General features: G+C 46.8%; 2 protein-coding genes and 2 long non-coding RNA genes across 6 annotated transcripts in view; all 4 read right to left on the bottom strand.

Annotated features, from left to right (window-relative positions):
- LOC307211101 (polycystin-1-like) overlaps positions 1-2,479 on the bottom strand; it is a gene marked incomplete at its 3' end in the record, with an annotated part of 61,165 nt that extends 58,686 nt beyond the window's left edge. The window contains exon 1 of one of the 3 annotated variants that reach the window (XR_013836297.1): positions 495-2,477. Coding sequence is in view for 2 of the 3 variants with exons in the window: in XM_079967352.1 (XP_079823478.1) it covers positions 495-994 (500 nt within the window). Of the gene's footprint in view, positions 1-494 lie in introns of all 3 variants that reach the window. The other 2 variants (XM_079967352.1, XM_079967351.1) reach the window with 2 other exon arrangements.
- Positions 2,480-7,034: 4,555 nt separating this feature from the next.
- Positions 7,035-9,329, bottom strand: LOC307211173. The gene is made up of 2 exons (XR_013836337.1): positions 9,214-9,329; positions 7,035-8,848 (listed from the first exon to the last, which is right to left on the bottom strand). It is a non-coding gene; the product is annotated as an uncharacterized lncRNA (long non-coding RNA).
- Positions 9,330-11,047: 1,718 nt separating this feature from the next.
- NHERF1 (NHERF family PDZ scaffold protein 1) overlaps positions 11,048-26,778 on the bottom strand; it is a 62,469-nt gene continuing 46,738 nt past the window's right edge. Inside the window, exons 4-6 of the mRNA XM_079967473.1 lie at positions 20,959-20,999; positions 16,198-16,296; positions 11,048-12,552 (exon numbers count right to left, since the gene is read on the bottom strand). Of these exons, the coding sequence (XP_079823599.1) occupies positions 12,373-12,552; positions 16,198-16,296; positions 20,959-20,999 (320 nt within the window). The 3' untranslated portion in view covers positions 11,048-12,372. The remainder of the gene's footprint in view (positions 12,553-16,197; positions 16,297-20,958; positions 21,000-26,778) is intronic.
- On the bottom strand, positions 16,435-20,364 carry LOC307211171. The gene is made up of 2 exons (XR_013836335.1): positions 18,950-20,364; positions 16,435-18,915 (listed from the first exon to the last, which is right to left on the bottom strand). It is a non-coding gene; the product is annotated as an uncharacterized lncRNA (long non-coding RNA).

Below are 26,778 nucleotides of genomic sequence, written 5' to 3'. Positions count from 1 at the left end.
GAACCGCCGACCTTTCGATCGGCAAGTCCTAGGCGCTGAGGCTTTAACCCACAGCGCCACCTGATTACAGACCTATAAATGAGAAGATGTGGGATTCCCTTGTGAGGTACACATCGGGGCTTTGTACACCCTTTCAAGGGTGGTTGCTCGGTGGTAATTTGCCTCAAAAAAATAACGATGGCTGTTTTCTTCCCGGTCCCTTTCCCTGAGGGCTCTGTGCCTTGAGCCAAGGGGTCAGGAGCCAACACATGCAGTCAGAGGAGCAAGCATTCTTTGGCAAGCTCCTAGGGTCAGCTCCATCTGACCCAAACATTCTCGCAATGCTTACTCCCATGAGACGGCACCACTCAGCACCAGTGAACATGCTTCAGCTCCCTCCCTGTGAGTCATCACAGGCTCTCAGGGAATGGAGAATCTACTACAATCTCTAAAGCATCCCCCCCTCCATACACACTGGATATCGCTGAGTAAAACCATCCCAGCAGCTTACTTACAGGATTGTTTTGTTCAGTGAGCAGGGATCTTCTGACGGGATTTCCAGCAACCCCAGATGAGAGCAGTTCACCGTTGTGACTGTGCAGGCACACTTTGCTGGGCACAGGACTGCCAAGGCCTCTTCCTTCTCCTGTTGGCATCTGGCTCTTAGCGACAAGGTCACCCTCTTCATTCCTCCAAAGCTCTCTGAAACCTGGTGCCTTTCCTTTTCCCTCAGCCCCTGGCTTCGGCCTTTCCAAGGATCTACTACCTTGCATTTAGCAGAGGTCCACTGCTTGAGTGGCTTTGCCTTAGCTCCTGTTTCCCCTGCTGCTGATGGTGCAGCACTGTCCCCTGGAAATGTTGACATTTCACCTGTGCAGAGACTACAAAGCAGTAGGGCCACACAGAGGAGGGCACTGGAATGGCAGAAGATAGCCCTGTGGTCAGGCGGCCTACTCACTACTGTTTCTTTGGAAGGCCAGAGCTTAGTTTGTGTGGTGAAGCAGTGCAAACCCATGGTGAGCAAAACCAAACAGTGCAGAAGGAACACAACGCCCAGCGTTTTTCAGATCTGCCCCACTGCTGCCAAGCTACTATTTCCAAAGTATTTCTGGCTTAATTCGCAATGCAAACAAAAAGCCTTGCTTCCTCAAACCAATGGTCTCTCTAGTTCCCTGCCCTGTTTCTCAGGTAGGGTGATATATTGGATGGCACTAAGTTAACTAAGCAGAAGGAGGAAATCAAACAAAGGATCACTTTGCTGTAATTTGATTTCTTAGGAAATCCATGTAGAGAAGGCTATTAGATTTACAGTAATTTTTACCTTCCTGTTGGCCACAAATGTACTTTGCTACTTTGCTCTTTTCAAATTTCTGCCAGGTGGATTTTCTATAGCCCTCCACTGCACAAATGTGTTTAATCTCACTCTCTGCTTCAAATCATTTTTAACAGAAGCAGGAGATAAGAGGCAGGGAAGGAAGTCAAGCAAGTCGCAATGAGTTTACTATAAATACGACCAAGTTGTGCCCAAAGCATGGCAGGTGCCTCGGAATAGCCACTTCATCATATCCAGACCCATGTAGCTCCTTCTCATCTACAAAAACGATGGCTGTGTTGGCATACATTCAGCAGTGCCACAAGTTGCACACTCCTTGCAAAGAGTCTTTTCACCACCTGGCATACCACGTCACTGGGATCGAAGGAAGCACTGCCATGAAGGACAAATGTGGCAAACGGTATGTCACATTAGTGAATTCACAAAGTGAATTAGCTGAGACTGCCTTCCAGCCTGCTGACCCTGTTCAGCTCACAAAAGCAACAAGAGAGGAAGCTGTGATCCAGCTTGACTGCTCCATTTACTTCGAAAAAATGAGGAGAAATTGTTATCTCCCCCACAAAGTGTGTGTGTGGGGGGGACAACTTCTAATGCTGTTTGTTGACTTTTCATCAGCTCAGGAGTTTAGATTAAGGGAGTCCTGCTATGCACAGGTGCTCACACCCACCAACTTATACCTTATAAATCCTTTTTCTTCCTCATCACCTCCCTTCCCCAACCGCTGTCATCCGTTGTCCTCAGTTGGCATGGCAGCATTATTGCCATCCTGCAGTTAAGCCCAGAAATTATATTGCATTCCTTCGATGCGTTGTCCTGGTGCTCTAGTTTAAAAGAAAAGAGCCTTCCAAGAATTAAAAGCACACTTTGAATCCTCCATCTAGACTTTGCTTGGCTACATAGTGGAGATGGCCTGGCTGCTTCCTGACTTGCAGCAATTCCCAGGGAAGGTCAGCAAGTCCTGTAGGAGGTTGTTCCTGATGTGCCGGCTTTGCTGTCCAGGTTGGAGCTGTGCAGTGGCTGACGATGAGCCAAAAGCCTTTCCTCGCACAACTGCAGGCTGCTTTCTTTCCATCAGCACTCCCTCTCTTTATCCACCCCCCCCCCACAGCGGGGGCCTCTCAGAAACTCCTATATGCTTTGTCCAGCTACTTTCAGAGCAGCCAGCGAGAGCTTCCAAGAGAAGTGTAGCCTATTCACTCCCCTGCTTAGCATCTCTCCCTCCCTAACAAGCAGACAAGCAGTTTCCAGCATGCAGAGCTGGCAGAGAGGGAAGAGGCAGGGGAATTTGAAAAGATTCATTGCACGGGGAAAAATTCCTTGATGTGTTTGAGACTTGACCTTGCACTCGCTGGCCTGAGGATATCATTGAAATCTAAGGAGCCTACATCTAAGCAGCAGGTGTGCAGAAGATTGCACCACCGTCCTCTTAGCCGACAAGTTACTTTTACCTACAAAAGACAGAAGTTTAGGGCAGGGATGAGGAGCCTCAGGCCAAGGAATGTGGCCCTCCAAACTTCCTTCAGTGTTTTTCCCTAGCTAGAATGTGTCTTTGAACTCTGATCATGCCTCTCACTTGCCTTGATGGAATGAATATAGAGGGGGTTGGTTGTGTGTATGTGTCCAAACTAGCCTGCTGTACAAAGGTGAAATTTGTATTAATTACTCCACCCATGTTTGCCTCTGGTCTTGCCTACCCGTTGGCATGCAGTTCCCAGAAGATGGCACCTGGGCTGCAAAAATGTTCCCCATCCCTGGGTTTAGGAAGGGCCATTTTTAAAGTTGTGAATGAAGCCAAATGGTTCACAACCACTCTTTGGCTGTGTACATGCACAGTGCCAGCTTAAATCACAGCTAAGATTCCCCCCCCCCCCCAAAATTGTGGAAAAACACATCAAAATGCAGTATTTCATAAGAAATAACAGGACAGGTACAGGAGAACTATGGATTGTGGCTAATGTCAGAAATAGGCCACTTCCCAAACTAGCAGTGAGACTGCACTGGTTGCAGAGTAAACAGGAGTGTGTACACAGCCTCTAACAGTGCAAATGTGTGTGTGTGTGGACTTGAGAGTCAGTGGGACTTGCTCTCAAGTAAATATGAATAGCATAAAAATACTTCCACATGTAGGATTTATTGAGGGGTGTCAGGCACAACAATTCATTTTCCTAGCACCTGACGCTTGCCGCCCTCACAAGGACCAGGCTGACCTAAGAACATTTGCATAATATACACAAGAATTTCTACAGTAGTTAAAATCGTTAGCAGGATTGGAATATCACTTGTAGTTTAAGGGTGAATTCTGGACACAATGGAGATGTAAAAGATTTGGATCATCATAAAAGATGCAGAAGGAAATAATAGGACTGACAAAGGGGAGGACGGAAGTCCAGGAGATTCCTTGGAATCTTGTTTTTATCATTTATGTTTGATATATCTCTGTAAATTTTTAATTTGTAAAACCAAATAAATAAATTTATATGGAAAACAGAATTTCTACAGTCATGGGTTGTGTTGCAGAAGGAAATGATGTTAAAGCTCTGGGGTGTGCCTCCTCTTACTACTTACTGGCTATTTTTGCTTTTTAAGAAACGGGTGCTTGGAGACTTAGGGAACTTAAGCAGGAAAAAAATTATAATTTTACAACAAAATTGGTAAAACGAACGCTGTGTTGGGAAATAGAATGCTTTCAAGAAAGTGTGGTTGGTGTGTGTGTGTGTGTGTGTGTGTGTGTGTGTGTGTGTGTTTTCACTCACTCACTCACTCAGTGGTTGTCACAGGCTTCCAATTCTGAACAAGATGTTAAATAAACAACTTAAGATTTTCTCCAGAAAATCTATCCCCCCCCCTCAGGCTGAGACCCAAGTAAAGTGTTCCCTCACAACTCCATTTCTCCTGCCTCAAATTCAGCTTCCCAATTCTCACTTGTCTGTATACTATTAAAAGGCACTATCTTTCACTCTAAGCTTAGAGGGTTCTTTTTCTGGCTGTAGATATTTCCTCAGGGCAAATTACACACACACACAGCTCAGAAGCTATACTCTTATCCCTCTTGAACCCCAAGAACCAAAAACTCTCAGCTGCCTTTTCTTTTTCCCTCACAAAGTGCTTGTCTCCACCCCCTTCTGGCTAGCTGTACCCACAGCCAATCAGAACGAGGCTCCGGCCCAGTACTTTGTAAGCTACATCACTCTGGTGGGATTCCACAGCACTGCACCACCAACCAGCCTCTGGTCTACTTGGCACTTTCCGTCACAGCAATCCTCAGGAATAGGAAAATGGCCCTGGACAGTTAATGCTCTCACCCCTGTGCACCCTCTCCTGCTTAGCAGAGTCCTGTGAGCTCCCTGGAGTGAGATGCTTGCTAACCGAAGACTCAGAACATCCCCACTAAACTGGGCTTGTCCTGGCTCACTAAACTGAAGCAGCAGCAAATTGCAGAAACAGATATTTAATTGGGTAAATAGCAACCCCAAATGGCTACAAATCCAGATAAGAAACAGGTTTGTAGAGGCAGTAGGGAGCAATCTGTTTGTACCAGGCTGAATAGGCTCACTTGTTGATGCCATCTCCTGACCCAGAAGCGAATTCCCTAAAAAAAATCCAACACTGCTGCTATACTCAGGTCCCACAGTTAGTGGCCTGGAAAGCCCATTTGTTATGTTTCTGCAACCAGTAGATTTGGGAACCACCAAAGATTCCTTACTCCTGAGAGCCGGTGTGGTGTAGTGGTTAGGAGCAATGGACTCGTAATCTGGTGAACCAGGTTCGCGTCTCCGCTCCTCCACATGCAGCTGCTGGGTGACCTTGGGCTAGTCACACTTCTTTGAAGTCTCTCAGCCCCACTCACCTCACAGAGTGTTTGTTGTCAGAGAGGAAGGGAAAGGAGAATGTTAGCCGCTTTGAGACTCCTTCGGGTAGTGATAAAGCGGGATATCAAATCCAAACTCTTCTTCTTCTTCTCCTCCACATCTACTTGCATTTGCCAAAATGCCAGTCGAGGATGGCTTCCCCCAAAAGAATCTTGAGAAGTAGAGTTTCCCCAGGAAGTGGGATTGACTGTTCAACCACTCTGAGAATTTCAGCTCTGTGCAGGGAAAAAAATGGTCTTCTAACAACTCTCAGCACCCTTAACAAACTACAGTTCCCAGAATTCTTTGCAGGGAGCCACGGTGGTTTAAAGTGGTACGATACTGCTTTCAGTGCATAGTATCAAAGAGGCCTTTATAAATATGGGCCAAGCATGTGCCACAAGGTGGCAGCCGTGGAGCAAGATAGGTGTTCCAGCTCCCAGGAGGTGCTACTTTAAGGCAAGGGGAGGACAAATAATGCCATGATTAATGACTAATTTATATATATATAAAATATGAAAGCAGCTGCAAAATATTTGGGGCACACAAAAAAGTCTCAAAGAGATGCTTGAAAGTCAAAAGCAAGGATGCCTGCTTCATCTCTGCTGGAAGAGTGCTCCACAGCATGGGACTTGCAAAACAAAGTACCTAGCAGACCAACTTCCAGAGCACAGAGACCAAGCCAAGACTGAAGATCTTCTGTGGAAACCCTGTTGGTCACTCTGTGGCTAGTGGACTGTCACTTGGCGACAATATGTGAGTGGGATTTCTTCATGGAACAATGCTGAATTGCCATTTGTTCTGATTCAGTGTTAAGGAGCAAGTTTTTGTGGGGAAAGCAGCACTGGGTAAAAAGAAAAACAGCGCTTGGACACTGCTTTAAAGCGCAGACCTGTGCCTAGAAAGCAAGGGGCAAAAAGTGGTATGAGCCGTAAGTTGGGTGCATTAATTTCAGTAGGTCTACTTTGAGTAAAACTTAGTAGACCACCATCCAGAGTTACCCTGTCTACTTATCAATAAAACATCCCTCAGGACTGCCCAGCTCCCTCACTAAATGTCAGCCAGCCAGTCCAATTTTATTGTTGGGCGAGTGGTTAAAAAGACTACAGATGCAGTTAAGAGACAACACCACCCTAGATCAACACAGCAAGAATACAAATGGTTTGCCCCACGCCAAAACAAACCAATGCATTGCACTTGCAGATTGAAAGTCCACAAAACTTATCCATAAGATTGCACAGACTACATCATCTGAGGAACATGACCCTTATAGGTTTTCCCTGCTGCAAGTTACGCAGCTTTCGGGACAATCCTATGCACATTCCATTACTCAAAAAGAAGTTCCACTGTCTTCAGTGGGGCTTACATGCAGGTAGAGCATGCACAGGAATGTAGGCTTTGTTGGGAGCACTCTGTGTATACTTTTGTCCAGTCAAATCCATCAAGGATCTTTGTGCTTTTTGTTCTACGGTTTATTCGCACCCATTGAAAGCCATCTGTCTTGCTGTGCTTAATCTGGCAGAAATGCATTTTAACCCCCAATGTATATAAAACCCTGATGGGCATCTACAAATAGAGATCATCTGCTTCTGGAACAAGGGCTTTTGGCTACTCTCTACAGAGAGCTTTTCTCCTGATCAAAATAGCAGCAATGGGGGGGGGGGGCAGAAAACCCAGATTGGGGCCACGGATGTTAGGGGGGAAATTGTTAAACCCAGTCTTCCCTGCTGCACTCATGATATGGATTCAAATATGGAAATTATCAACGGGACAAGGGAAATGGATTTTCCGTGCCCTAATGGTGGCCAAGAGATTGATATTGAGGAACTGGAAAAATAAAGATATGATACCCTTCAATCAACTGACTCGTGATATGACATCACTGGCAGTTTATGAACTGACTGTTTACAGGCACAGACTCTGTATGGATAAAATACGATAACATTTGGAATGAGTTTATACAAAATGTAGCATGCTATTAACATTTGCATTAGCACTAGGACAATAACACTATTCCACTTTGTACAGGAATGTATGGGAATATCGTATATTGCTCTTTTTTGCATATTTTCGCTTTTAATAAGTAGCCTTGTTGTTTTTCTCCCTCTCACTTTCCCTTTTTTCTGTATCACTCTTATTTCTTTTAACTGAAACCACCTTAATAAAATATAAATGATAGGGATTCAAATATGCACACTGATGCTATTTATGTTTTATTTTAAAATGATACAATTACTAATTATTAATTGCTTGTAATCATTAAAATTATATTGTTAACCGTAATAACTTATTGTGTGATTATTGCCACATTTGTTATGGCCCCAAAGAGAACTGTCAAACTTTGTTGTTGTTTTTAAAGAATGTACGGTACCTATTGCCTCTCCACCCACCTATAGTGGACTCTCAATATATGCCAGGTCTCTCAGCCCTTTTGCACCACAGAGTTGCATTTATCTATAGTTGGCCAGCCATCATTGTTCAGTGGGGCGGCCACATTCCTAGATGGGGCATTTTGCGGGGAGGTGCCTACAAAGCATCTTGTGACGCCAATAGAGTTGTGACAGCTTGTAACCGATGCCTCTCATATTGTCTTTAGGAGCAAGCATCCCACACTAAGACTCTCTCCGTGCTGCAGGGGGAACGCACTAGAATGATCAGTGGAGCTTACGGGAAGAGTTCTCTGGGGAGCTATCCCAGTCAGGGAGAGATTATAGAGCTGATATAGCCAACCTCCCTCCCCTTTCCTAACCATGGGGATTACAGCGCTTTAATAATCCACAGACATTATTAACCCATGGAAAGGCTGGCTGGGCCCCCTCCAGCCCCTGCTGTTTTTGTGACTGAAGCTAATCACCCTGGGATTAGCATTCTCAAGCAATTATTCTGCATCACGTATAAATTTCATCTACAAAATCAAAGGCAGAAAGGGTAAAATGATCCCGTTTTGTCGTTATGAGCTAGGTGGACCAATGGTACATATAGAAAGCTGACCATTGGTCCATCAAGCATGGTCTGGCAGCAGCACTCCATGGTTTTCTGATTGGATCCGCCCCCCCCCCCAGTCTACTTGGGAGATGCCAGGAATTGAACCCAGAACTTTCTTCAGGAAAAACTGATGCTCTACCACTTTGCTATGACCCTTCCCTGAATAGAATCGTAGAGTTGGAAGGGACCTTGAGGATCATGTAGTCCAACTCTCTGCAAATATGCAATTGTACCGTACGGGGATTGAACCTGCCTCGGTACAAGGGAGCTTCCTTGTGCTTCGACAGCAGGGAAAGGCTAGCCAGTCTGAAGCATTCTCATCTGGACCAGTTGAAGAGTATTGGTTTGCTTCCACCTTCTGCAGAGATATTCGAACCTTTCAGCTTACTAAAGGACTCTCCTAAACTGTGACTCTCAGCTGGGAATGAGGATAGGAACCTCTTGGAGTAGTTTTTAGTCTTTTGGACTAAAACTTCCCATCAACCCCAGCTAGCACAGCCACGGTGTAGCTCAAAACATCTGAAGGACACCATTACAGAATGAAAATCCCCTTGAAGGTAAAAGAGACAAGTGGCCACCACCAAAAGGTCTGTCACCACTTGCAGAGGATGGAGGAATTGGAAAATGGGCCTCAGGAAGATCTTAAAGAGGCAAGTTGATGTGAAAGTAGCACTGGCATTTTGAATTCTGCTAAGGAACAGACCTAAGGGACACAGGTGGCGCTGTGGGTTAAACCACAGAGCCTAGGACTTGCCGATCAGAAGGTTGGCGGTTTGAATCCCAGCAACGGGGTGAGCTCCCGTTCCTCTGTCCCTGCTCCTGCCACCTAGCAGTTCAAAAGCACGTCAAAGTGAAAGTAGATAAATAGGTACCACTCCGGCGGGAAGGTAAACAGCATTTCTGTGCGCTGCTCTGGTTTGCCAGAAGCGGCTTAGTCATGCTGGCCACATGACCCAGAAGCTGTACTCCGGCTCCCTCGGCCAATAAAGCGAGATGAGCGTTGCAACCCCAGTGTTGTCCGTGACTGGACCTAATGGTCAGGGGTCCCTTTACCTTTAAGGAACAGACCAGGTGAAGCTTTTTAAACAATGGTCAGGAAAGGTTGTGCTACTGGTTTCTCCCCCCTCTTCTCTGTGTGCTTAAAGTGCTGCCTTTTAACATTGCCAAATGCTGTGTGGATTTGTTTTAACTTACTTCCTAGCATCCTTCCTGTACATAGTATTGTTCCCCACTTCTGGCTCCGGGAGCAAACAAATGTAGGGTGCCTTTGGGCACCAGCCTCACAGTGTGTCCTGAGAAATCACTGGGTCAGCACTTTGTAACTGGAATGCTCTCTATTTTACGGCTTCATCTGTAGCAAAAGGGAAGACCTGGCTCTGAACTGTGGTAGGCTCCACTGCAGCTTCACACACTTGAATCGGGGTTAGACAGTGGCAGAGAGAAATTGCTGTTCACAATCGGGAACCTGCAGTGATACTTGGGGGGGGGGGGGAAACACACACACTAGCAATTTTATAAAACTCGCACCTATATGGCCTGCAGTAATTTATTTCCTAAAACATCCAAGCTGTTAAAAGTATTCTACAAATCGTCCCTTCCCCCTCCCCTTTTTTAAAGGTGCCAATGAGAATTTTGCTTGGTTGGTGCTTTTATTTTATATTTTCAGTCATTTATTAGCCATGCATAGCACAGAATTAGCCATTCGGTCTCCGGAGCAGAACATGTTGATGCTTTCAGCAACTCACAAGTGGCCTCTTGGCAAATTTGCTTTATGGTCTAACCCACTGTGCACTCTTTGCAACTGTACGAACTTACCTGCCAGTTCTGCCGATTAGGCAGCCTTTTGGAATTGCCAGTTGCTCTGATTCAGTGGTAAAACATAGGTTTTCCCGGGGAAGGTGTGGGACACACACACACACGGAAAACCCAGACCTGTTTCCTAAAAATGCAGCACAAAGGAAGTGTGGAAGAACCCTGAGTTTCTTATTATTATAATAATTTATTATTACGGTCAGAGACCAGCTTGAGCCTAATTTTCCTGGGTAACAGCTGCTCTTGAGCTCAATGCACGGCATTTTACAGCCCACTGGGTTCTCTTTGTACAAATTTCTTGTTGTTATTAAAGAAAGAAAGCTAGTCAAGTTCTACAGAAGCTGCTGGTTCTTCTCTGTACAGCAACAAACAGGTTCTCAGCTGCAACAAAGGAGCAGCAGTGTAAAAGATTCAATAGCCACTGCGGCTCTCAAGAAACCCACTGCTTTTAAATCAGTTGGCGATCCCACAAATGCAAATCTGCCTCTGGACAAAACAACTCCATGCCCCCCAGTGAGCACATGAGAAAAACGGGGGGCACGGGATTGGGTGGGTAAGACAGACCCCCCCCCCCCCGGGTGCATTTCCTTGCCAAGGCTTTTCCTAATGGCCACCCTAACGATATGGCTTCGGCCTGAAATGCATGGCTGTTGCAACAGCGAAACTGTGCATGCCTTCCCCCAGGGGAGGAAAAAGTGTTGCAAAAGCAAAACAAGCTTCTTAGGAAGGGCAGGATATAAACTGAAATAAGAACGGTGGTGCCGATTGTGATTGCTGTGCTTGGAGATTGGTATAGATTCCAACCCACTCTCAGAAACATCCCCACTCTCCATCTCCACCCTGACCTGCACAAATGGACATCGTAAGTTGAACCAATAAAGATTCTGCTGGAGGGTCGGGTGGTGGCATTATTGTACTGGAGTTCATCCTGTTGACATGAACCAGCTCCTGGTAATGAATTGAGAGCTATGGAGAGCAAGGCTGGAAGGCCAGGAGGGGTTGACCGCTCACATGCTGTGCTGAGCTTTCCCACAAGGCTCTGGAACTTTACAAAGATATAAACATAAAATAAGCACACGCACACACAAAATCAAGGTGACTTTTTTCCTTCTGGTAAACAGGGTTCTTTTTTTTTTCTTCTTCTTCTCTTGCATTTTTCATAACAAACAATCAAGGAAAACAAGAACAAAACACATCCGTAGAGGAGGAATAATTTCCATAACATACACAACAGACAGAGGAGAAAGAGAGCTATAATTAGAAAACATTCCAGAAAATGAAACAGTTTATATATAAACTGTTAATTAAGCATTATCATAAAAAAACCAACCCTGATTGGCTCCATCTCCAGGAATGAGAGTTGAAGACAGGATATTATTTCCTGGCTGCTTTCAGTTGCTGTATTAGACCAGAAGATTCCCCCCTCTCAGCCAAAACAAGAACCACACCACCCCCCACAGGATTCCAGTCAGAGCAGTTTCCAAGGGTTCCGTCTTACCATCAGAAAGCTTTGAAATACATACAGGAAGTGGTGCAACAAGTTCATGGGTCTTGCCCCATAGATAATTTTACCATTGATTGCTTTAAAGAAAATTCTTTTTAAAAATAAAAATAAAAATGGAGTGTCAGGGACAGACATTCCAGTCAAAGGAAAACGGTTCCTTGTGAAGAGGAGAGGACGTGTGCTCACAACCCCCACCCAATGGCTGTTGGAAGTCAAAATTAGGGTTTTAAGCACTCAAATTTAATGAAAGGCTCAAGTCAGCTTCCAATAGGGTATCTCTGCGATGAGAACCTACATGGGGCTATTGGTTTTAGGTGGCTGGTTTCAGATACCATTTTGAATTTAGGAAGGGCTAAGCACCACAAGTTTTTCTCCTCAATCCCCAACCCTGGCAACCTCAAAAACCTTATTGTGAACATGTGTTTCCCACAAAAAATCCAATTGAATTGGGGGGTGGGGAGAGAACAAAAGATCAGCATGTTTCTCCTCAGACCTAGCGGGCCATAGTACGCTCTCCCTCCACCCCCTCCATGGTCTCAATATGGACACCCCATTAGTTTCAGGCTCACAGAAACCCTCACCACAAACTCACATGGAACTTACTCAGCTATTGGTAGACAGTGTATAAAAGTGTCTCGTCATTCTCTTTTTTAAAAAATATAATTGCTTCTCCAGAATTGTGCAGGAGTAGTCATGATGCCATTTTGTTTTTCTTCAGATTACAGAGGACAGTGTAAGATCCTGCCCCTGTTCCCCTGGCAAAGAGAGGGGAAGAGGGGAGTGGGTGGGTGGGTGGAGGGAATAAACCCCTCCTCCAGGGGGGGGGAATGGAGGGGCAGGAGAAAAAGCTGGCCAGGTTGGCTGGGCCTTGCCCCTGCACCACCTCCTCCCGTCTTGCGGGATGGGATACTTCACAGGTTGCTGAAGAGTTCGTTTTTCTTGCTCCAGTCCATCTGCGGCGCCCTTTTGCTGGTGCGTTTTTGGTGAGCTCGTTCCTTGGCCACCGCCAGCGGGATGTCCAAGTCAAGAACTGGGTCGGATACGGAGCTGCGCTTCTCTCCCTTCTCTTGAGAGTTGAGCTGCAGGGGTGACTGGGCAGCAAAGAGAAAAAGCAAGAATAAGTTGGCCAAGAGGAATCGCTGCGGACCCCACCTAAGCTTCCACGTACAACTCAAGGCCAAGGCACCCAAAGTTTTTTTCCACACAAGTTTCTGGTTTCCTACCACTATTGCTAACAGGGTTGTTGTTGTTGTTGTTGTTAAATTAAGAGCATTAGATTGGATCAGGCCAACGGGGGCCCATCAAGGCTCAGCATCCTGCTCTCACAATGGCCAACCCAGTGCCTCTGTGAAGGGTGAAGGCCACAAGCAAGACCTAAATGCAACAGCCATCCTCCCAGTCTGTGATTCCTAGAAACTGGCATTCAGAGGCATGTTGCCTCCCAACAGTGGAGGCACAACGTATTTAATAGAATGACAATTAAATTGTGTTGTTTTTTAAATTAATTTTTTTATTGACGTTTTTATCTCTACAAAATAACAGAAATAATAATAAGCTGTGCGTCCTAGCCATCCCAACTGCACCTCCCCCTCCCCCCACATACACACCCAAGTCAGAAAGGAGTATCATGCCACAACTAGTTAAAAGCTAGAGTAAGGAGGGGGTGGACACGAAAGGTCTGCGTTGAAATAAGTAGGTCCAATAATTTACACTTGGTTGCCTGGCAGAATTAAAAGTGGACCAGCCATGCATATTCTGCTCCAGTCGCCAATGAGGAAATCTTGTCCAATGATGTGAATTTCCATACACACACACACACACACACACACACACACACACACACACTGGCTCTCTCACTTGACCTAGATCTAGCAAAAGTTCCAGAAAACCTCTAACCCGCTGCTCTGGTTAAGGGCCTGCAGGTGTCCTTCCAAGTGCTCAATGAAACATGTAGTTCGCAAAAGTCACAGGATATATAAGCCCAATGTAGATGGTTGCGTGGAGTGTTATGTTCAGCGTCTCACAAGAATTCTCAGGGAGAGAAGGCCACAGAACTGTTCCAGAGAAGGGACTGATGTAATTCAGTGTCGATCATTTGTTCTGTATTTAATTATGTTCATATGTTGCAATTAAAGCTTGTGTTTTCACAGGCTGTTGGGCTAGATAGGGCAAGAACTGGATGTACACCCAACAAAGGTGATTAGAAAAGTTCTGCTGGAGGCCTTGCCTTCTTTTCTGATCCTTCCCGCACATGTTACCTGAGCACTGCTTGGCTAGAGAAGACTCCCCTGTCCCAGATTCTATGCTGCACAACAGACAGAGCAACCCAACACAAGCTCCTAACAGAAACCAATGGGATTTGCATTTAACTCTGCGGTTTGGTATGCCTAAATCTCACTGAAATTACTAAATGGAACTTGGTGTGTGTGTGTGTGTTGTGTTGCGTATGCAAAACTTTTGACTGGACCTACTTTGATTCATATGAATGCTGAGGAGAGTGTTTAGTTTCTTGTTTTCTCCTTTTACCCCTTTGCTTGAAGACCGCCCTTCACCAAATTGTCCCATATTAAAACCCTAACATTAAAAACCACAGGCCTCACACAGTAACAGAACTAACAGAGGAGTGATGAAGCGGGCGACTGTTGACAGAGAGCCCTCCTACACAAACCCGACACTTGAGGCTGCAACATTGCACAACAGCAAACAAGGAAAGGTGTCTCTGGACCCATTAACGTGAACAGGGTTCATTTTGCAGGATCAGTCCCTGCTCCTCCTTCCTTTCCCTCCCCTCTCCATACACCGACCTCATATATGCTGCAATGGCGTTGTCTCCAGCTGCCATGTCCAGGGCACTTTTCTAAGAGACCAGCAGCACAGCCTGGCTTGCAACACAGGCCCTTGTGCATAACTCTATTGACCCACCAGCCTTTTGTGTGTTCATATGAAGTCTAGTTTGCCTGGAATTAGCAGCAATATGTCCCTCCCTTTGGGTTCCTTGCAAATGGCCAGTAGGACATCTGTTTCTATAAAGGAAGCCATCAGAATTCAACATCTTTGACTAGAAACGTGTCTGGTTTTTTTAACTGAGAGGCTGACATTTCTTCCAATTAAACCCCTGTGTTGCAAACAAATATCAGTAGTATCCAAAGGCAACACGATGACCAAATGCAACAATGCGATGTCAATATAAACTCTCTATACAATCTATACAGAACATTGAACAATATGAAGTATATGAAATATGCACTCTCTGCAAAACCAAATAAACAGAAATCTTCTAAATCTCTGAAAGTATAAAGAGTTTATATTGACATCGCATTGTTGCATTTGGTCATTGTGTTGCCTTTGGATACTACTGACATTTCTTCCAGGCAGCCAGCATCACAATTGCTTCAGGGTCAAATTATACGTTATTCCAACTTTAGAAAAAACGCTTAATGGTGTCACATTGAGGGTAATATCCAATGTTTATCATACTCAGAGGAGAATCATGGAGGGGTGGTGGTAATCATTGAATGGACTTATAAGGACACTTTTTTCAATGGGCCAACTTTGGGCAGGGGTAATGAACCCAGCATCTCCAGGTGCCATTACACCTGTGAAGGCTTCCAGTGGTGCCCCTGGGCAAGTGCCCCAGACTCTGAGCTTTCATTCTTTATTTTAGTAAAGTTTACTTTCCTTAAAAGCTTCTAGCCTTCCTAAAAAAGAAAGTTATGGGGTGAAAAGTGCAGGCACTTTCTAAGCGATTTCTGTGAAATGAATGTGAATGTGCGTGTGGCCACCTTGGATATTTTTCCTGGTATTGAGGAATGCTCTCCGTTATTAGAGAGCAACAGAAAGAGAAGCCACCCAGGCCCCCAAGCTTATACGATCCTCCTTATCTGGATCAGGGCCCTGCCCGTTTCCTCCCCAGAATTGCTCTCCCTGGCAGCTGTTTGGCATCTTTGGAGCAAGCAGCAAATGCATGAGGGTCCTCATTTGGTCTGGGGCCCTGCACAGCCTTTCCCCTTCAAAATAGTAAGTGGCAGCATTAAGTATGCTTTAGAAAAAAAAAGTACGAACAAAATATGCAGTTTTGTCCTTAAGCAGATTTGATACAGAGCGCCTGGATTATAATTCAGCCATTTAATTAAAAACTGGACATGGTTCCAGTCAGGGACGCTAAACATTCATTACTTGCTTTGTAGAAATTGAGGCATCTGCCCATTTGAAAATGGGAACACTAAAGACCAGGGCAAATTGCTGTTGTTGCCAGGCAAACTAGATTTTTACAGCACAAAATGACTGGCCCCACAGGGGAGCAGAAAGAATGGTAAAGCTCTGAAAGTTTGCAAAATGGTTCTCTAATGCACAAACTGGAACTTCTCTAATTAATTTTGCTGGTCTTTGGCAAAGGAAAACTCTGTAGAGAATCTGGACTCTTAACTACATTGTGAGCAGGACTCAAGTATAAACCATACCTTTAAGATTTCTGTATTGAAAGTGGATTTAAAGGGCTGTGCTGCCCTCAGATGCACTTAAAAGCACACACAGACTTTTTGCAGTTTGGAAAGCGATGGGGAAATGCACCGAAAAGTGTGGGATGAACAAATGAATAATGAGGAATTCATGGAAACACCCTGCAGCAAAATCAGGATGAATACTCAATGAACAGAGGGGGCTCTATGCCTGTACCACATGTTTAGGACTCCCCATTTCTGGGGTTTCCTCCCTTTGTGCCCAGGCTGCTTTCATACCTCATTGTGAGGTTCGTTCAGAATCTGAGAAGGAGACACCGGCTCAGGGCTTGAAGGACTTTCCAAGACAGGCTCAGGCTGGTCATCTCTGATGATCTCCTACAACAGGGAAGGGAAGAGAAACTTGAAACAAAAAAGGGGGCAATCGCTATATAAATAACACGCTGCATTTATTTATTTGTAAATCGTTATAAAGTAGAACTCACTGCATCACTTCCCTGAATTCCCCCCCCCCGCCCAATTCTAGTCAGTTCCACACATTTTTGTGCAGAAGAAAACATTCCTCCTCCTCCTACCCCCTTTGGCATGATTTAGGGAATGCTGCCATCATAAGCTGCATACGGCTGCTTCACAGCTCAGGCCTCTGGGACAGTGTGCAAGACCGGCTCTCAAACATACCCAGAGCTGATGGGTACATCACAACTGGCCCTCCCTCCCTCTAATGCACCAGTTGCATATTTCAGGGGCAGTGGGAGCAGCTCTGGTTTTAGGGAAGAAGCTCCAAAGCCACATGACAGGATTCTCCAGAGGGTCACAACTGTCAGGAGAACCCAACAAAAGAAGCCTGGGAAGACTCTTCCTAAAACTGGGGAGAACCCAATGTTCTCAAAATGGCCTCTTCTCCTCAGTGACCAGAGACCAGGACCTACAAGTGCTGATTTATCTCAGCCTGCCCCTTCCTTGGAGGGAACCAGAGAAATAAGGAGTATGAGGAAACCCACTTCTAAGCACATAATCTGTTGACAGACCGCAGGCTGATAAGCCTGCTCTGGGCATCCTCCAGCCTCTTTATCCCTGAGAAGGATTAAATGCCAGCTGTGTTCTTTCTCTAACAAGAGGGGGGTGGAGTATAAGGAAGAAACCACAGCAAACTACTCCCTATCCATTGTCAGAGGCAGTGTGCCTCTGAACAGCTGCTGCTGCTGGGAAGGGCTCCCCCATAGGTATCTAGTTGACCACGGAGAGAACAGACTGAAGGGGTAGGTCAAGTCCGGCAACCTAAGGCCCATGGGCCACAAGCAGCCCACGGGGTCGTTTAACCAGCCCACGAGCCGCCCCTGAACTGAGCCACCCACTTGGTGAGTCCCCGTGTGCTGTGGTAAACCAGTGCGGCGTGGGGACTCGCTTCAACGGCCCGGAAATCGCGTCTGCGCAGACGTAGACACTGGAAATCACGGGCGTGCACGATCATGCATGCGCGTGATCCAGCCCACAGAGTGATCTCTGCTGGAGTGAACCAGCCCAAGCAGCGTGAACCTTGCCGACCCCTGGGCTAGGTGAATGGGCCTTTAGTCTGATCCAGCAAGGCTCTTATAATGTTCTCCATATCTTTTCAGATATCAGCTACTTTCCATCATTACAATGCAATTCAGTGTATTTGTTTCCACCAGAGTTGGTCAACTGTCCTGCTTTTTTTCTCAGAAGACGAAGGAGCAGCAGCTTTCCGGACATTCCATGTGAGATTTATTCATTTTTTTTTTTTTTTTTTTAAAAAGGACAAGAGGCACATGGACTTAAACTGAAAGGAAAGCTGCACATTTCTGGCTGCTTTTGAAGCTACACTGATAAAGGAAGCGGCATTTGCACTACTTGGGGACAGAGCAGAATACCATGCGCTTCTCTGTCAATGCAAGAATATAAAAAAGGAATCCGGCCCTTCGCAGCAACATAAAAGTGTTTCTGTTTTGCTCCAAGTCAGGTAGCATCTTAAGACGGCCTTTATCACCTCCATTAAGCAACAGTGTAAGCAATTACACCATCACTCTCGTGAGCAAATTTTCAGTGACAGCATCACAGCTAACTTATCTGCATGCAAAATATGGGGTGTGGGCTCTTCCACATCCCACTTTCTGAGATGTCTCTGTGACAATATAGTGCTATCTTGAGACACCCATGTTCATAAAGTGGCAAATAAAAAGGGCACCCCTTGCATGAAACCAGCTCCAAAGGAAAAGACCCATGGGCAGATAGCGATCTGGACGATGTCTACTGAAGAAGAAGAAAATACATGAAGGTGTGGCTAGGAATCCATCATTTGAGATCCAACTGAATCCTAGTGTTAATCCTCTGCAAAAGCAGTAGTTAGGTACTGAGGGTTGAAATCTACTTTCCTCTTGAGAAAATGGGTGCATGCTCACCTGTGGCAAACTGACAGGCTGCATGCAAGCCAGCAAACAGAAAGCTATCAACAGCCACTGAATGGTGCCAATAACCCCCCAGTAGGGAAAGCTGATTAGCAGCTGATGCTGAGTCGGCCTGCGCTGGAAGAGCAGGTTTCCTTTCATGTTTATGCCAAGCAAAGATGAGATGACAAGATATAAGTTATGACAGCCGCGTAGGAAAGTGGTTTTGCATGAAGAACATCTGGAGATATCAGATGAAACTGGTTTAAATGTTGAGCAAGAGAGCTTAAAGCCAGATGAGCAGGACTGAGAAGTGACTGAAGGCAGCATGGAAGCAGATAGGTCCTTCTTATTCCCAAGCTGAGAAAATTCTCTGCATTCAGTTGGCACAACTGCTGCCTGACATCCCCGTTCAATGGCTCTGGTCAAATGCAACACTAAACCTTGATTCTCAAACTGTTAAGCACTTCTACCTCACATTCTCCCATTCCAAGTCTTTCCATTTTAGTCTAACCACATTTTAGGGTATTATCCAAACCCTAAACTGCAGTTAAGATTAACCATGGTCATGGAAAGCAAAGCCAGCTTCATGAACCTGGTTTATTCTCACTAACCATAGTTAGATGAACCATGGTTTGCCCTGGTTTGAATGATAGCAAGTTGCAGTTAAATCAGAAATAGAAGCAAGAGTTTCTGAGCGCCTCTTCAAGGCTATGATGGAAGAGAGGGCACCATAAGAGCCAGGGCAGGCGGTTGTAGGCTAGCTTTGTGCTTGTAACACTAAATTGTGGTTCAGCAGCATATGCAAACCAGCCTGGTTACAGCAAGATGCTAAATTCAAATGAGGATTCCGATAATTTTTGCATCACCCCAGCAGACAGGCATGCAGGACATAAGACTCACGCTGGGAGAAAGATTGCAATGGGCAGGGAAGAAAGGTTGTCCACAGTTCTGGAAGCCAGATACACTTGTGCTTCAGAGCACTTTATACTTGCAAGTTTGCACCAAAAAACACGTTTAAACAATTAACACCCTCCTGCACCCCATAGAAGCGGGATTTATTTATTTACGATGCAATGCAGTCAGGCTGCTTCTTCCCAACTGCCGTTCAGACCTACCGGGTAGACAAGTTGCATGACATCTCTCTATCTGGTTTAAGCTTTAGCCTGGGAACATCCTCACTCAGCCCCCTTAATGTATATTTGAAATCCCTGCCTCCTGCCCTCCCGTCTTTTGAGGTTCCTAATGAGGCTTCCTCTTCACTCTGGGTTTAATTAGGTTTTGTTTTTTCAAAGCAGACTGGAAGTAACACGGCCTTTTGAAACAGCGGCCCCCACTGCGAGAGATTCCACCCACAGGGTGAAGAATGGGCCATTCTGTTCTATGACAAGAGGCAGGCCCAGGAAATTGAGCGACGTGTCTGCAAGGGCTTTGCCCTCCCCTCCTCCACTGAGAGGTCAAGCTCTGCTTGGCGGCATCAAGGCAGGCTGCAAGGCACTCCTAGCAGCATCAAGAGGGAATGGCTTATACTTCCGCTATGGAAGGCAGCTAAGGGCCTGAAGCGATGGACAGAAGGCAGATTAGGAAGCTGCCTCGTAATGTTGGCCCATCCTGCTTAGTACTGTCCACCCCAACAGTCAGCACCTCTCCAGGGTTTCAGGAAGGAATCGTTGACGGCCCTACCTGGACATGAACCTGGGAACTTTTGCACTCAAAACCATGTGCTCTACAACTGAGCTATGAGCCGTAAAAGGGGGACTTGCAGGAGATGAGCAAAGGGTTTCTAGCTTCCAGCTGTTTTAACAGAAGGAGCAGCTGAAAAAATCCCCCCCCCAGCACCAGGTTAAAAGGTAACGGTAAAGGTACCCCTGACCATTAGGTCCAGTGGCGGACAACTCTGGGGTTGCATACTCATCTCGTTATATAGGCTGAGGGAGCCGGCTTTTGTCTGCAGACAGCTTCTGGGTCATGTGGCCAGCATGACTAAGCTGCTTCTGGCAAACCAGAGCAGCGCACGGAAACGCCGTTTACCTTTCCGCCGGAGTGGTACCTATTTATCTACTTGCACTTTGACGTGCTTTCAAACTGCTAGGTTGGCAGGAGCTGGGACCAAACAACGGGAGCTCACCCCATCGCGGGGATTCAAACCGCCGACCTTCCGGATCGGCAAGCCCTAGGGCTCTGTGGTTTACACCACAGCGCCAACCGTGTCCCTATCCCCAGGTTAGATTGCTGGAAAATAATGCTTTGGCGGAGCAGGGGGTGGGGAGAGAAACCAGGCATGTGCAAAAGGCCCTATAGGCTTGGTTCTGGTGCTGATTGCAAAACGCCCCAGCTGAGACAAGAGGCATCTTGTTTCTTGCATCTTAGCATAAAAACCTTATCCTGAAAGGAGAGCCTGCTACCCTGGAGTCTGTGCAACACCCCCGGTGTACAAGCACTGGGAAGCTGCATCCAGTTTGCAGCTTCTTAGCCCACGCAGGCCCAGTGGGCCGAATAGATGCCAGGAAAATCTGTATACACAGTTTTGGTGCTTCTTCCCTTACACGTGCACACCCAGCAAACCTGTACTGTTGAAAGGGGCCTTCACATAACATAAGAGACCATCAATGAACCATGCACTTGGCATAACCTTTACCTTCTCCACATCACCATTGGCAACTGGTTCTGGCAAGGGACCTGGAGGGGAACAAAACAACAACAACGATATGCAGTTAGTGACGTTTCTTTCTTTCTTTTTAGTTTTTTATTTATACTTGTCAGGGGCTCAGGAGCAGGAGCACAGGGAAGAGGGGAGATGGAGAGCGAAGGGGAAGAATCTGAGGGCAGCGTAGGGGAAGATGACAGTGGCCCGAGAGATTCCATGAGCCTCTCCAGCGAATCGGAAGATTCACAGAAGGGGGCTCCGATGGCCAGGGCAAGGGGGGTCCCGGGAGGGACGCACCAGAAGCTAGGGGCCAGCAGCGACTCCCAAAGCAGCAGCTGGAGATCGGGACCAGTTTCCCCACCAGAGCGTAGCGGGGGGGGGGGAAGAGTCCCATGAGTCAGGGCTGACCACGCCCCTATCGCTGAGTGAGGGAACGGAGGGGAAGTCAGATCCAGCTAGCCCCCCCGAAGGGGGAAGCAGTGACAGGAGCAGTGTAACGGTCAGGAGGAAGGTGGCCGGGTGGGCGCGCGCACCAAGTTCAAATGTACAGGCGCGCGGGACAGCAGGGAGCTCGGATTGGGAGCCAGGTCCTAAAGCACGCCGGAGGCAGGGGGAAGAATCCGGGGACTCTTCAGCATCAGAAGAGTCCAGAAAGGGCAACACCCCGGCGGGCAGACGGACCCAGAGGAGGAAAGAACAACGGAAGAGGTGGAGTAAGGCTAGAGTCTTAAACTGGTGTCTAGGGGGAGGAGACTCAGACGGAACTTCGGCGGTCTAGGGTTTAAGACGTAGAGCTGCGCGCTACGGCTTTGGAATGGAAACTGAACTTCAATAAAGACTTTTGTATATAACCACGACCTGGCGTTGGTCCTCTGTGAGCTGGGACCTTGGGCAGCTCTGACAGTAAGTTCCGTCTCACAAAAAAACCTTCGCAGCGTGAGTTGACGCAGCGAGGGGCAAGACTTGGTGTTTTGCGAGCTCACGAAGATCGGGAAGGATGGCTACAGAGGAGAAATTGGCAGCCCTGCAAGAAGCAGTCACGAGGCTTTCCATGGAAGTAGCATCATCCAGGAAGAGAGAGGAGGAATCAGCCGCGTTCTGCCAGGATCTGCAAACCAGGTTGGAAATTTTGAGAAAGGAGGGGCTACCAGGTGCCAAGCTGGAGGGGATTGGCCTCGGAAAGAGGGGGGGGCAGCCTCGTGTCTCATTTTGATGGGAGCCTGCAGCAGTATGCAAACTTCAGAGCAGACGTAGTGTTCACGCTCAAGTTGCTTCAGAAAGACTTTAGAGATGAGGAGGAGAAAGTGGGGTTCATAATAACTCATCTGCATGGAGAAGCTAAAGCGTGGCTGCACAATCTTTGGCGCGACAATGATCCCGCCCTCCAAAATTCAGATGCCTTTATTATGGCTATGGACGCTTGTTTTCAATCTGCAGTGGATGTGGACGTTGCCAGGAGGGAAATGCATGGATTGAAACAAGGCAAAGCCACTGTGAGACATTATCACTCCCGCTTTTTTGCGTTGGTTAATGCGCTGGGATGGGAAAAGGACTCAGCTGCCGTCCGAGACCTGTTCTGGGAAGGGCTGAATGGGGCGGTGAAAGATGAAATTGCGAGGGGGGAGAGGCCCAAGAGCACCACGGAAGTCGTCCAAAGAGCGCTGGCGATAGGGGTGCGTCTGGAAGACCGCCCGTGGAGCAAGGATGAAGGGCGTTGGGGATGCACACTAGCCAGATCACCTCCTTTCTTACCCAGAGAGACAGCGCGCACCCAGTCCACACCTCCACTGGGAGGGGGAGAAGAGCCGATGGAGATAGGTGGTGCCAGGGCTCAGACAGCCACCAGAGCCCCAACACCGGGAGCAGTCAAGGCGAAGCCTTCTAGAGGGAGCAGGAAGTGTTACATCTGCGACAGTGCACAGCACATGGCCAAAGAGTGTCCCCAGAGGCTCCACAAGCACACCGCCTATGGTGATGCGAATTGGGAATCACCGCGAAGTCTTCGGCGGTCTAGGGTTTAAGAGGTAGAGCTGCGCGCTACGGCTTTGGAATGGAAACTGAACTTCAATAAAGACTTTTGTATATAACCACGACCTGGCGTTGGTCCTCTGTGAGCTGGGACCTTGGGCAGCTCTGACAATACTTTTCAAAGTTATACATTTCATTAGTTTTACAATCAATTTAACATTTCAAAATTTGACTCCCTTCCCCCTCTTTCTGCAGTTCCTTAATTTTTTTATGTCTTCTGCATATCCAAGTTCATTTAACTTGCTCATTTAATTATCTACTATATACTCTCTCTCTCTCTCTTATAAAACTGCAGGTTATTACAATAATCCTGCTAATGTTTTCATCTGTTTACAATTTATCTGTAAATATTCAATAAACCATTTCCATTCTTTTATAAAAAGTCTGCTATCTTGATTTCTTATTCTTCCGGTAAGTTTTGCCATTTCTGCATATTCCATAAGTTTTTTTGTATCCATTCTTCTTTTACTGGTACTTCTGCTTCTTTCTACTTTGGGGCAAGTAACGTTCTTGCTGCTGTAGTAGCATACATGAATAAATTTCTATACGATTTAGGTAGTTTTGCCCCTATAATTCCTAAAAGAAAAGTTTCTGGTAGCGACGTTTGTTTCTTTTAATTGGATTTCTATAACCCAAAAGGGTGGGCTTTGCTAGCTGGCCTGACCCCTTGTCTGACTGCCAGCAGCCAGGGAGATAAGCTAGGCAGCCGCTACTGTTGTCTCCCAGTTCTGTCACAGCAGCCCAGCCCCAAGAAGAACCCTTGTTATTCACAGCTGCGGTAGCCCATTTCCCCCATGGCAACTTCCTGTCCGGTCACTGTATGGGTGGGGTATGAACACCCAAACCACCCAGTCATGTGGCTGGTTTGGCAGCCGGGTGGGAAAAGCAAACACAATTGCTCCTACCCACAGAGTTATTATCTACTTTTCTTTTTTTAACTTGGCTTCCCTCCAAGGAGCCCAGTCCACAGTACCAGCTCTATCATATCCTCACAACAGCCCTTTGTGGTAGGGCTAGACCAAGAGAGAGAGGGATGTGTGAAGGAGTGCCTGGCCCAAGGTAGACCGGTGAGCTTGATAGGTAAGTGGAATTTGAACTTTTGATCTCCCCAGTCCTGGTCCGAGCAGTCCTGGTCCACTAGATCACACCAATTCTCAGCGGTACTCATGGCAGCTATGTGGAACTGCTGCACAGGGAAGCTGTTTCCACATGGCTGCGGAAAAGAACCACCCCGCTCGCTCCAGTTTGTTTACAGGAGCCCAGTTTCCGACTGATCGCTGTGTCTTTGCTTGGGGTGGAGCAAAGCAGATGGGCGCATTGCAAGGGGAGGAGGTGCAAGAAGACATGTACTGTACACCCAAAGTTCTGGGTTCAATCCTTGTCGACTCCTGGTGGAGCTGGAGCCAGGGAAAGGAGCCAAACAGCAGCTATAGAACTACTCTGCTTAGCTGCTAATGCAGTTGTGTGAAGTAGGGAAAAAACTGATTGCAAGTCACCAGGTTCAATTCTCAGCTCAGCTAGTGTGCTTTAAAAACAAGCACCAAACCCTTCTGTAAGGGACACACATGCACAAACTAACCTTGCCTCGGAGCAGTTTACATGTGCTACAAACTCTAGGGTCTTTGCGGTCACACACCTCTATCACCAAGACCCCGGCAATTAACTGCTCCTGCCAAACTTTTTTCCTGCAATAATTCCCATTATTCATTATCCCGTTATTGCCTTTGTGTTATAACAACGATCCACGTGATGCAAGCCCTGAATAACCTTGTGTACCTGCTGCTACTGTTAATATTGATTAACTAATACTGTACCTGCTCTTCTGCTCTGCTTTAAGCTCAGATTTCCTCAAGCTGGTGCCTGCCCTTCTACAAATATGATAAAACAGTGGGCTTCAAAAGAACTGAAAACGAAAGGTTTTCCCAGGGCTCATAATCTAAGTGCTGCATTTAAAAGTTTAAGTTCATGGTGAAAATACAGACAGTATGGTCAGGGTGTTTTATTATGGCCAGGGTGGGTGTTTTTGCAGAGCACACAAGACTGCAAACTCAGAACTGGAGTAAGATGACTAAAGAGCTGTTTTAAAAGCAGAACAAGCCCATTCTGAACTGCAGTCGTACCATGGAAGTTGAATGGAATCCATTCTGGAAGTCCGTTCGAATTCCAGAATGTTCAGAAACCAAACTGTGGCTTCTGATTGGCTACAGGAAGCTCTTGCAGCCAATCAGAAACTCTGGAAGCCCCGTCGGGCGTTCGGGTTCTAAAGAACATTCGCAAACCGGATCACTTCTGGGTTTGCAGCGTTTGGGAACCAAAACATCCGAGTTCCAAGGTGTTCAGGATCCAAGGTACAACTGTATAGAGTTGGAAGGGTCCAATCCCCTGCAATGCAAGAATCCCTGACAGATGGTCATCCAACCTCTGCTTAAAGGCCTCCAAGGAAGGAGAGTCCACCACCTCCCAAGGGAGTCCATTTCAATGTTGAACAGCTCTTGCTGTCAGAGAGTTCATGTCAAAAGGATTCACAGAGCAGAGGGAACTCTTTGTCCCTTTGACCTCCCCATCTCCTCCACTCCATCCTAGATTCTCTGCTATTCCGAGGAGCCATTGACAAATATATGTGTACACCTGCTGAAGCACTAACTATAGCACCAACAATAGGCTATTTTGGTGAGAAATATGGGAGGTTAATAGGATTAATTAAGAGATTCCAGACAGCTTCCTCCCCGCTTCCTTGTTGCACGGCTCCCGGGAGACCTCGCAAATTAATCACTCAAGCAGCACTCAGACCCACCCACCCATCCCCACAGGGGTTCCTGCAGCAGGTCCTGGAGGCTTGAGAGCCTGTTGTTGCATAACGAATGCTCGGCTGGTAACACACTGCAAGAAGGAAGGTCACGTCTGGGCCTTTGGCAAGCTCTTGCAAACAAGTCCATTTCACAGCTGAGCATGCAAGTGCTTTCCATCAGGTGGAAACCTATGCAGCACAGAGGTCAGGCTTGGATCCAATGGAGCATATAACGGGCAGAGCCCAGTTCATAGGCATACACAGTGCCTTGCAAACATTCTCCAGGCTGCATTCTCAGCACAGAGCGAGACAATTGGTCAGTCTAAATTAGCATTATCCGCACTAATGGACTGTGGCTTTCCAGAATTTCAGACAAGGCAGTATTTCCCAGCCTTATCTGGGGATGTCAGAAATTGAACCGGAGATCTTTTGCATGCAAACCAAGCTGTACCTTTTCCCAAAAGCGCACCATGCTTTCCAGGGATAATGCTTAGAAAGACTCCATCTATACAACTGCTTAGTTTTTGGTAGTTACGCAAACAAAGAATTCTAAGGTCACCGTTACAAACCTATGCATCTCTAGCCTCTTGAAGACCTGCAAACAGGTTACAGGTAAAGGTAAAAGGACCCCTGACCATTAGGTCCAGTCATGACCGATTCTGGGGTTGCGGCGCTCACCTCGCTTTATTGGCCGAGGGAGCCAGCGTACAGTTTCCAGGTCATGTGGCCAGCATGACTAAGCCGCTTCTGGCGAACCAGAGCAGCGCAAGGAAACGCCGTTTACCTTCCCGCCGGAGCAGTACCTATTTATCTACTTGCACTTTGAGGTGCTTTCGAACTGCTAGGTTGGCAGGAGCAGGGACCGAGCAACAGGAGCTCACCCCGTCGCGGGGATTCAAACCGCCGACCTTCTAATCGGCAAGCCCTAGGCTCTGTGGTTTAACCCACAGCGCCACCCGTGTCCCTCATCTCTAGCCTCTTGAAGACCTGCAAAC

The sequence above is a fragment of the Podarcis cretensis genome (genome assembly GCF_951804945.1).
Source record: "Podarcis cretensis genome assembly, chromosome: 2".
NCBI lineage: Eukaryota > Metazoa > Chordata > Lepidosauria > Squamata > Lacertidae > Podarcis > Podarcis cretensis.
The sequence above is the reverse complement of the archived record's forward strand: the minus strand, read 5'-3'. Positions and strand labels throughout refer to the sequence as shown.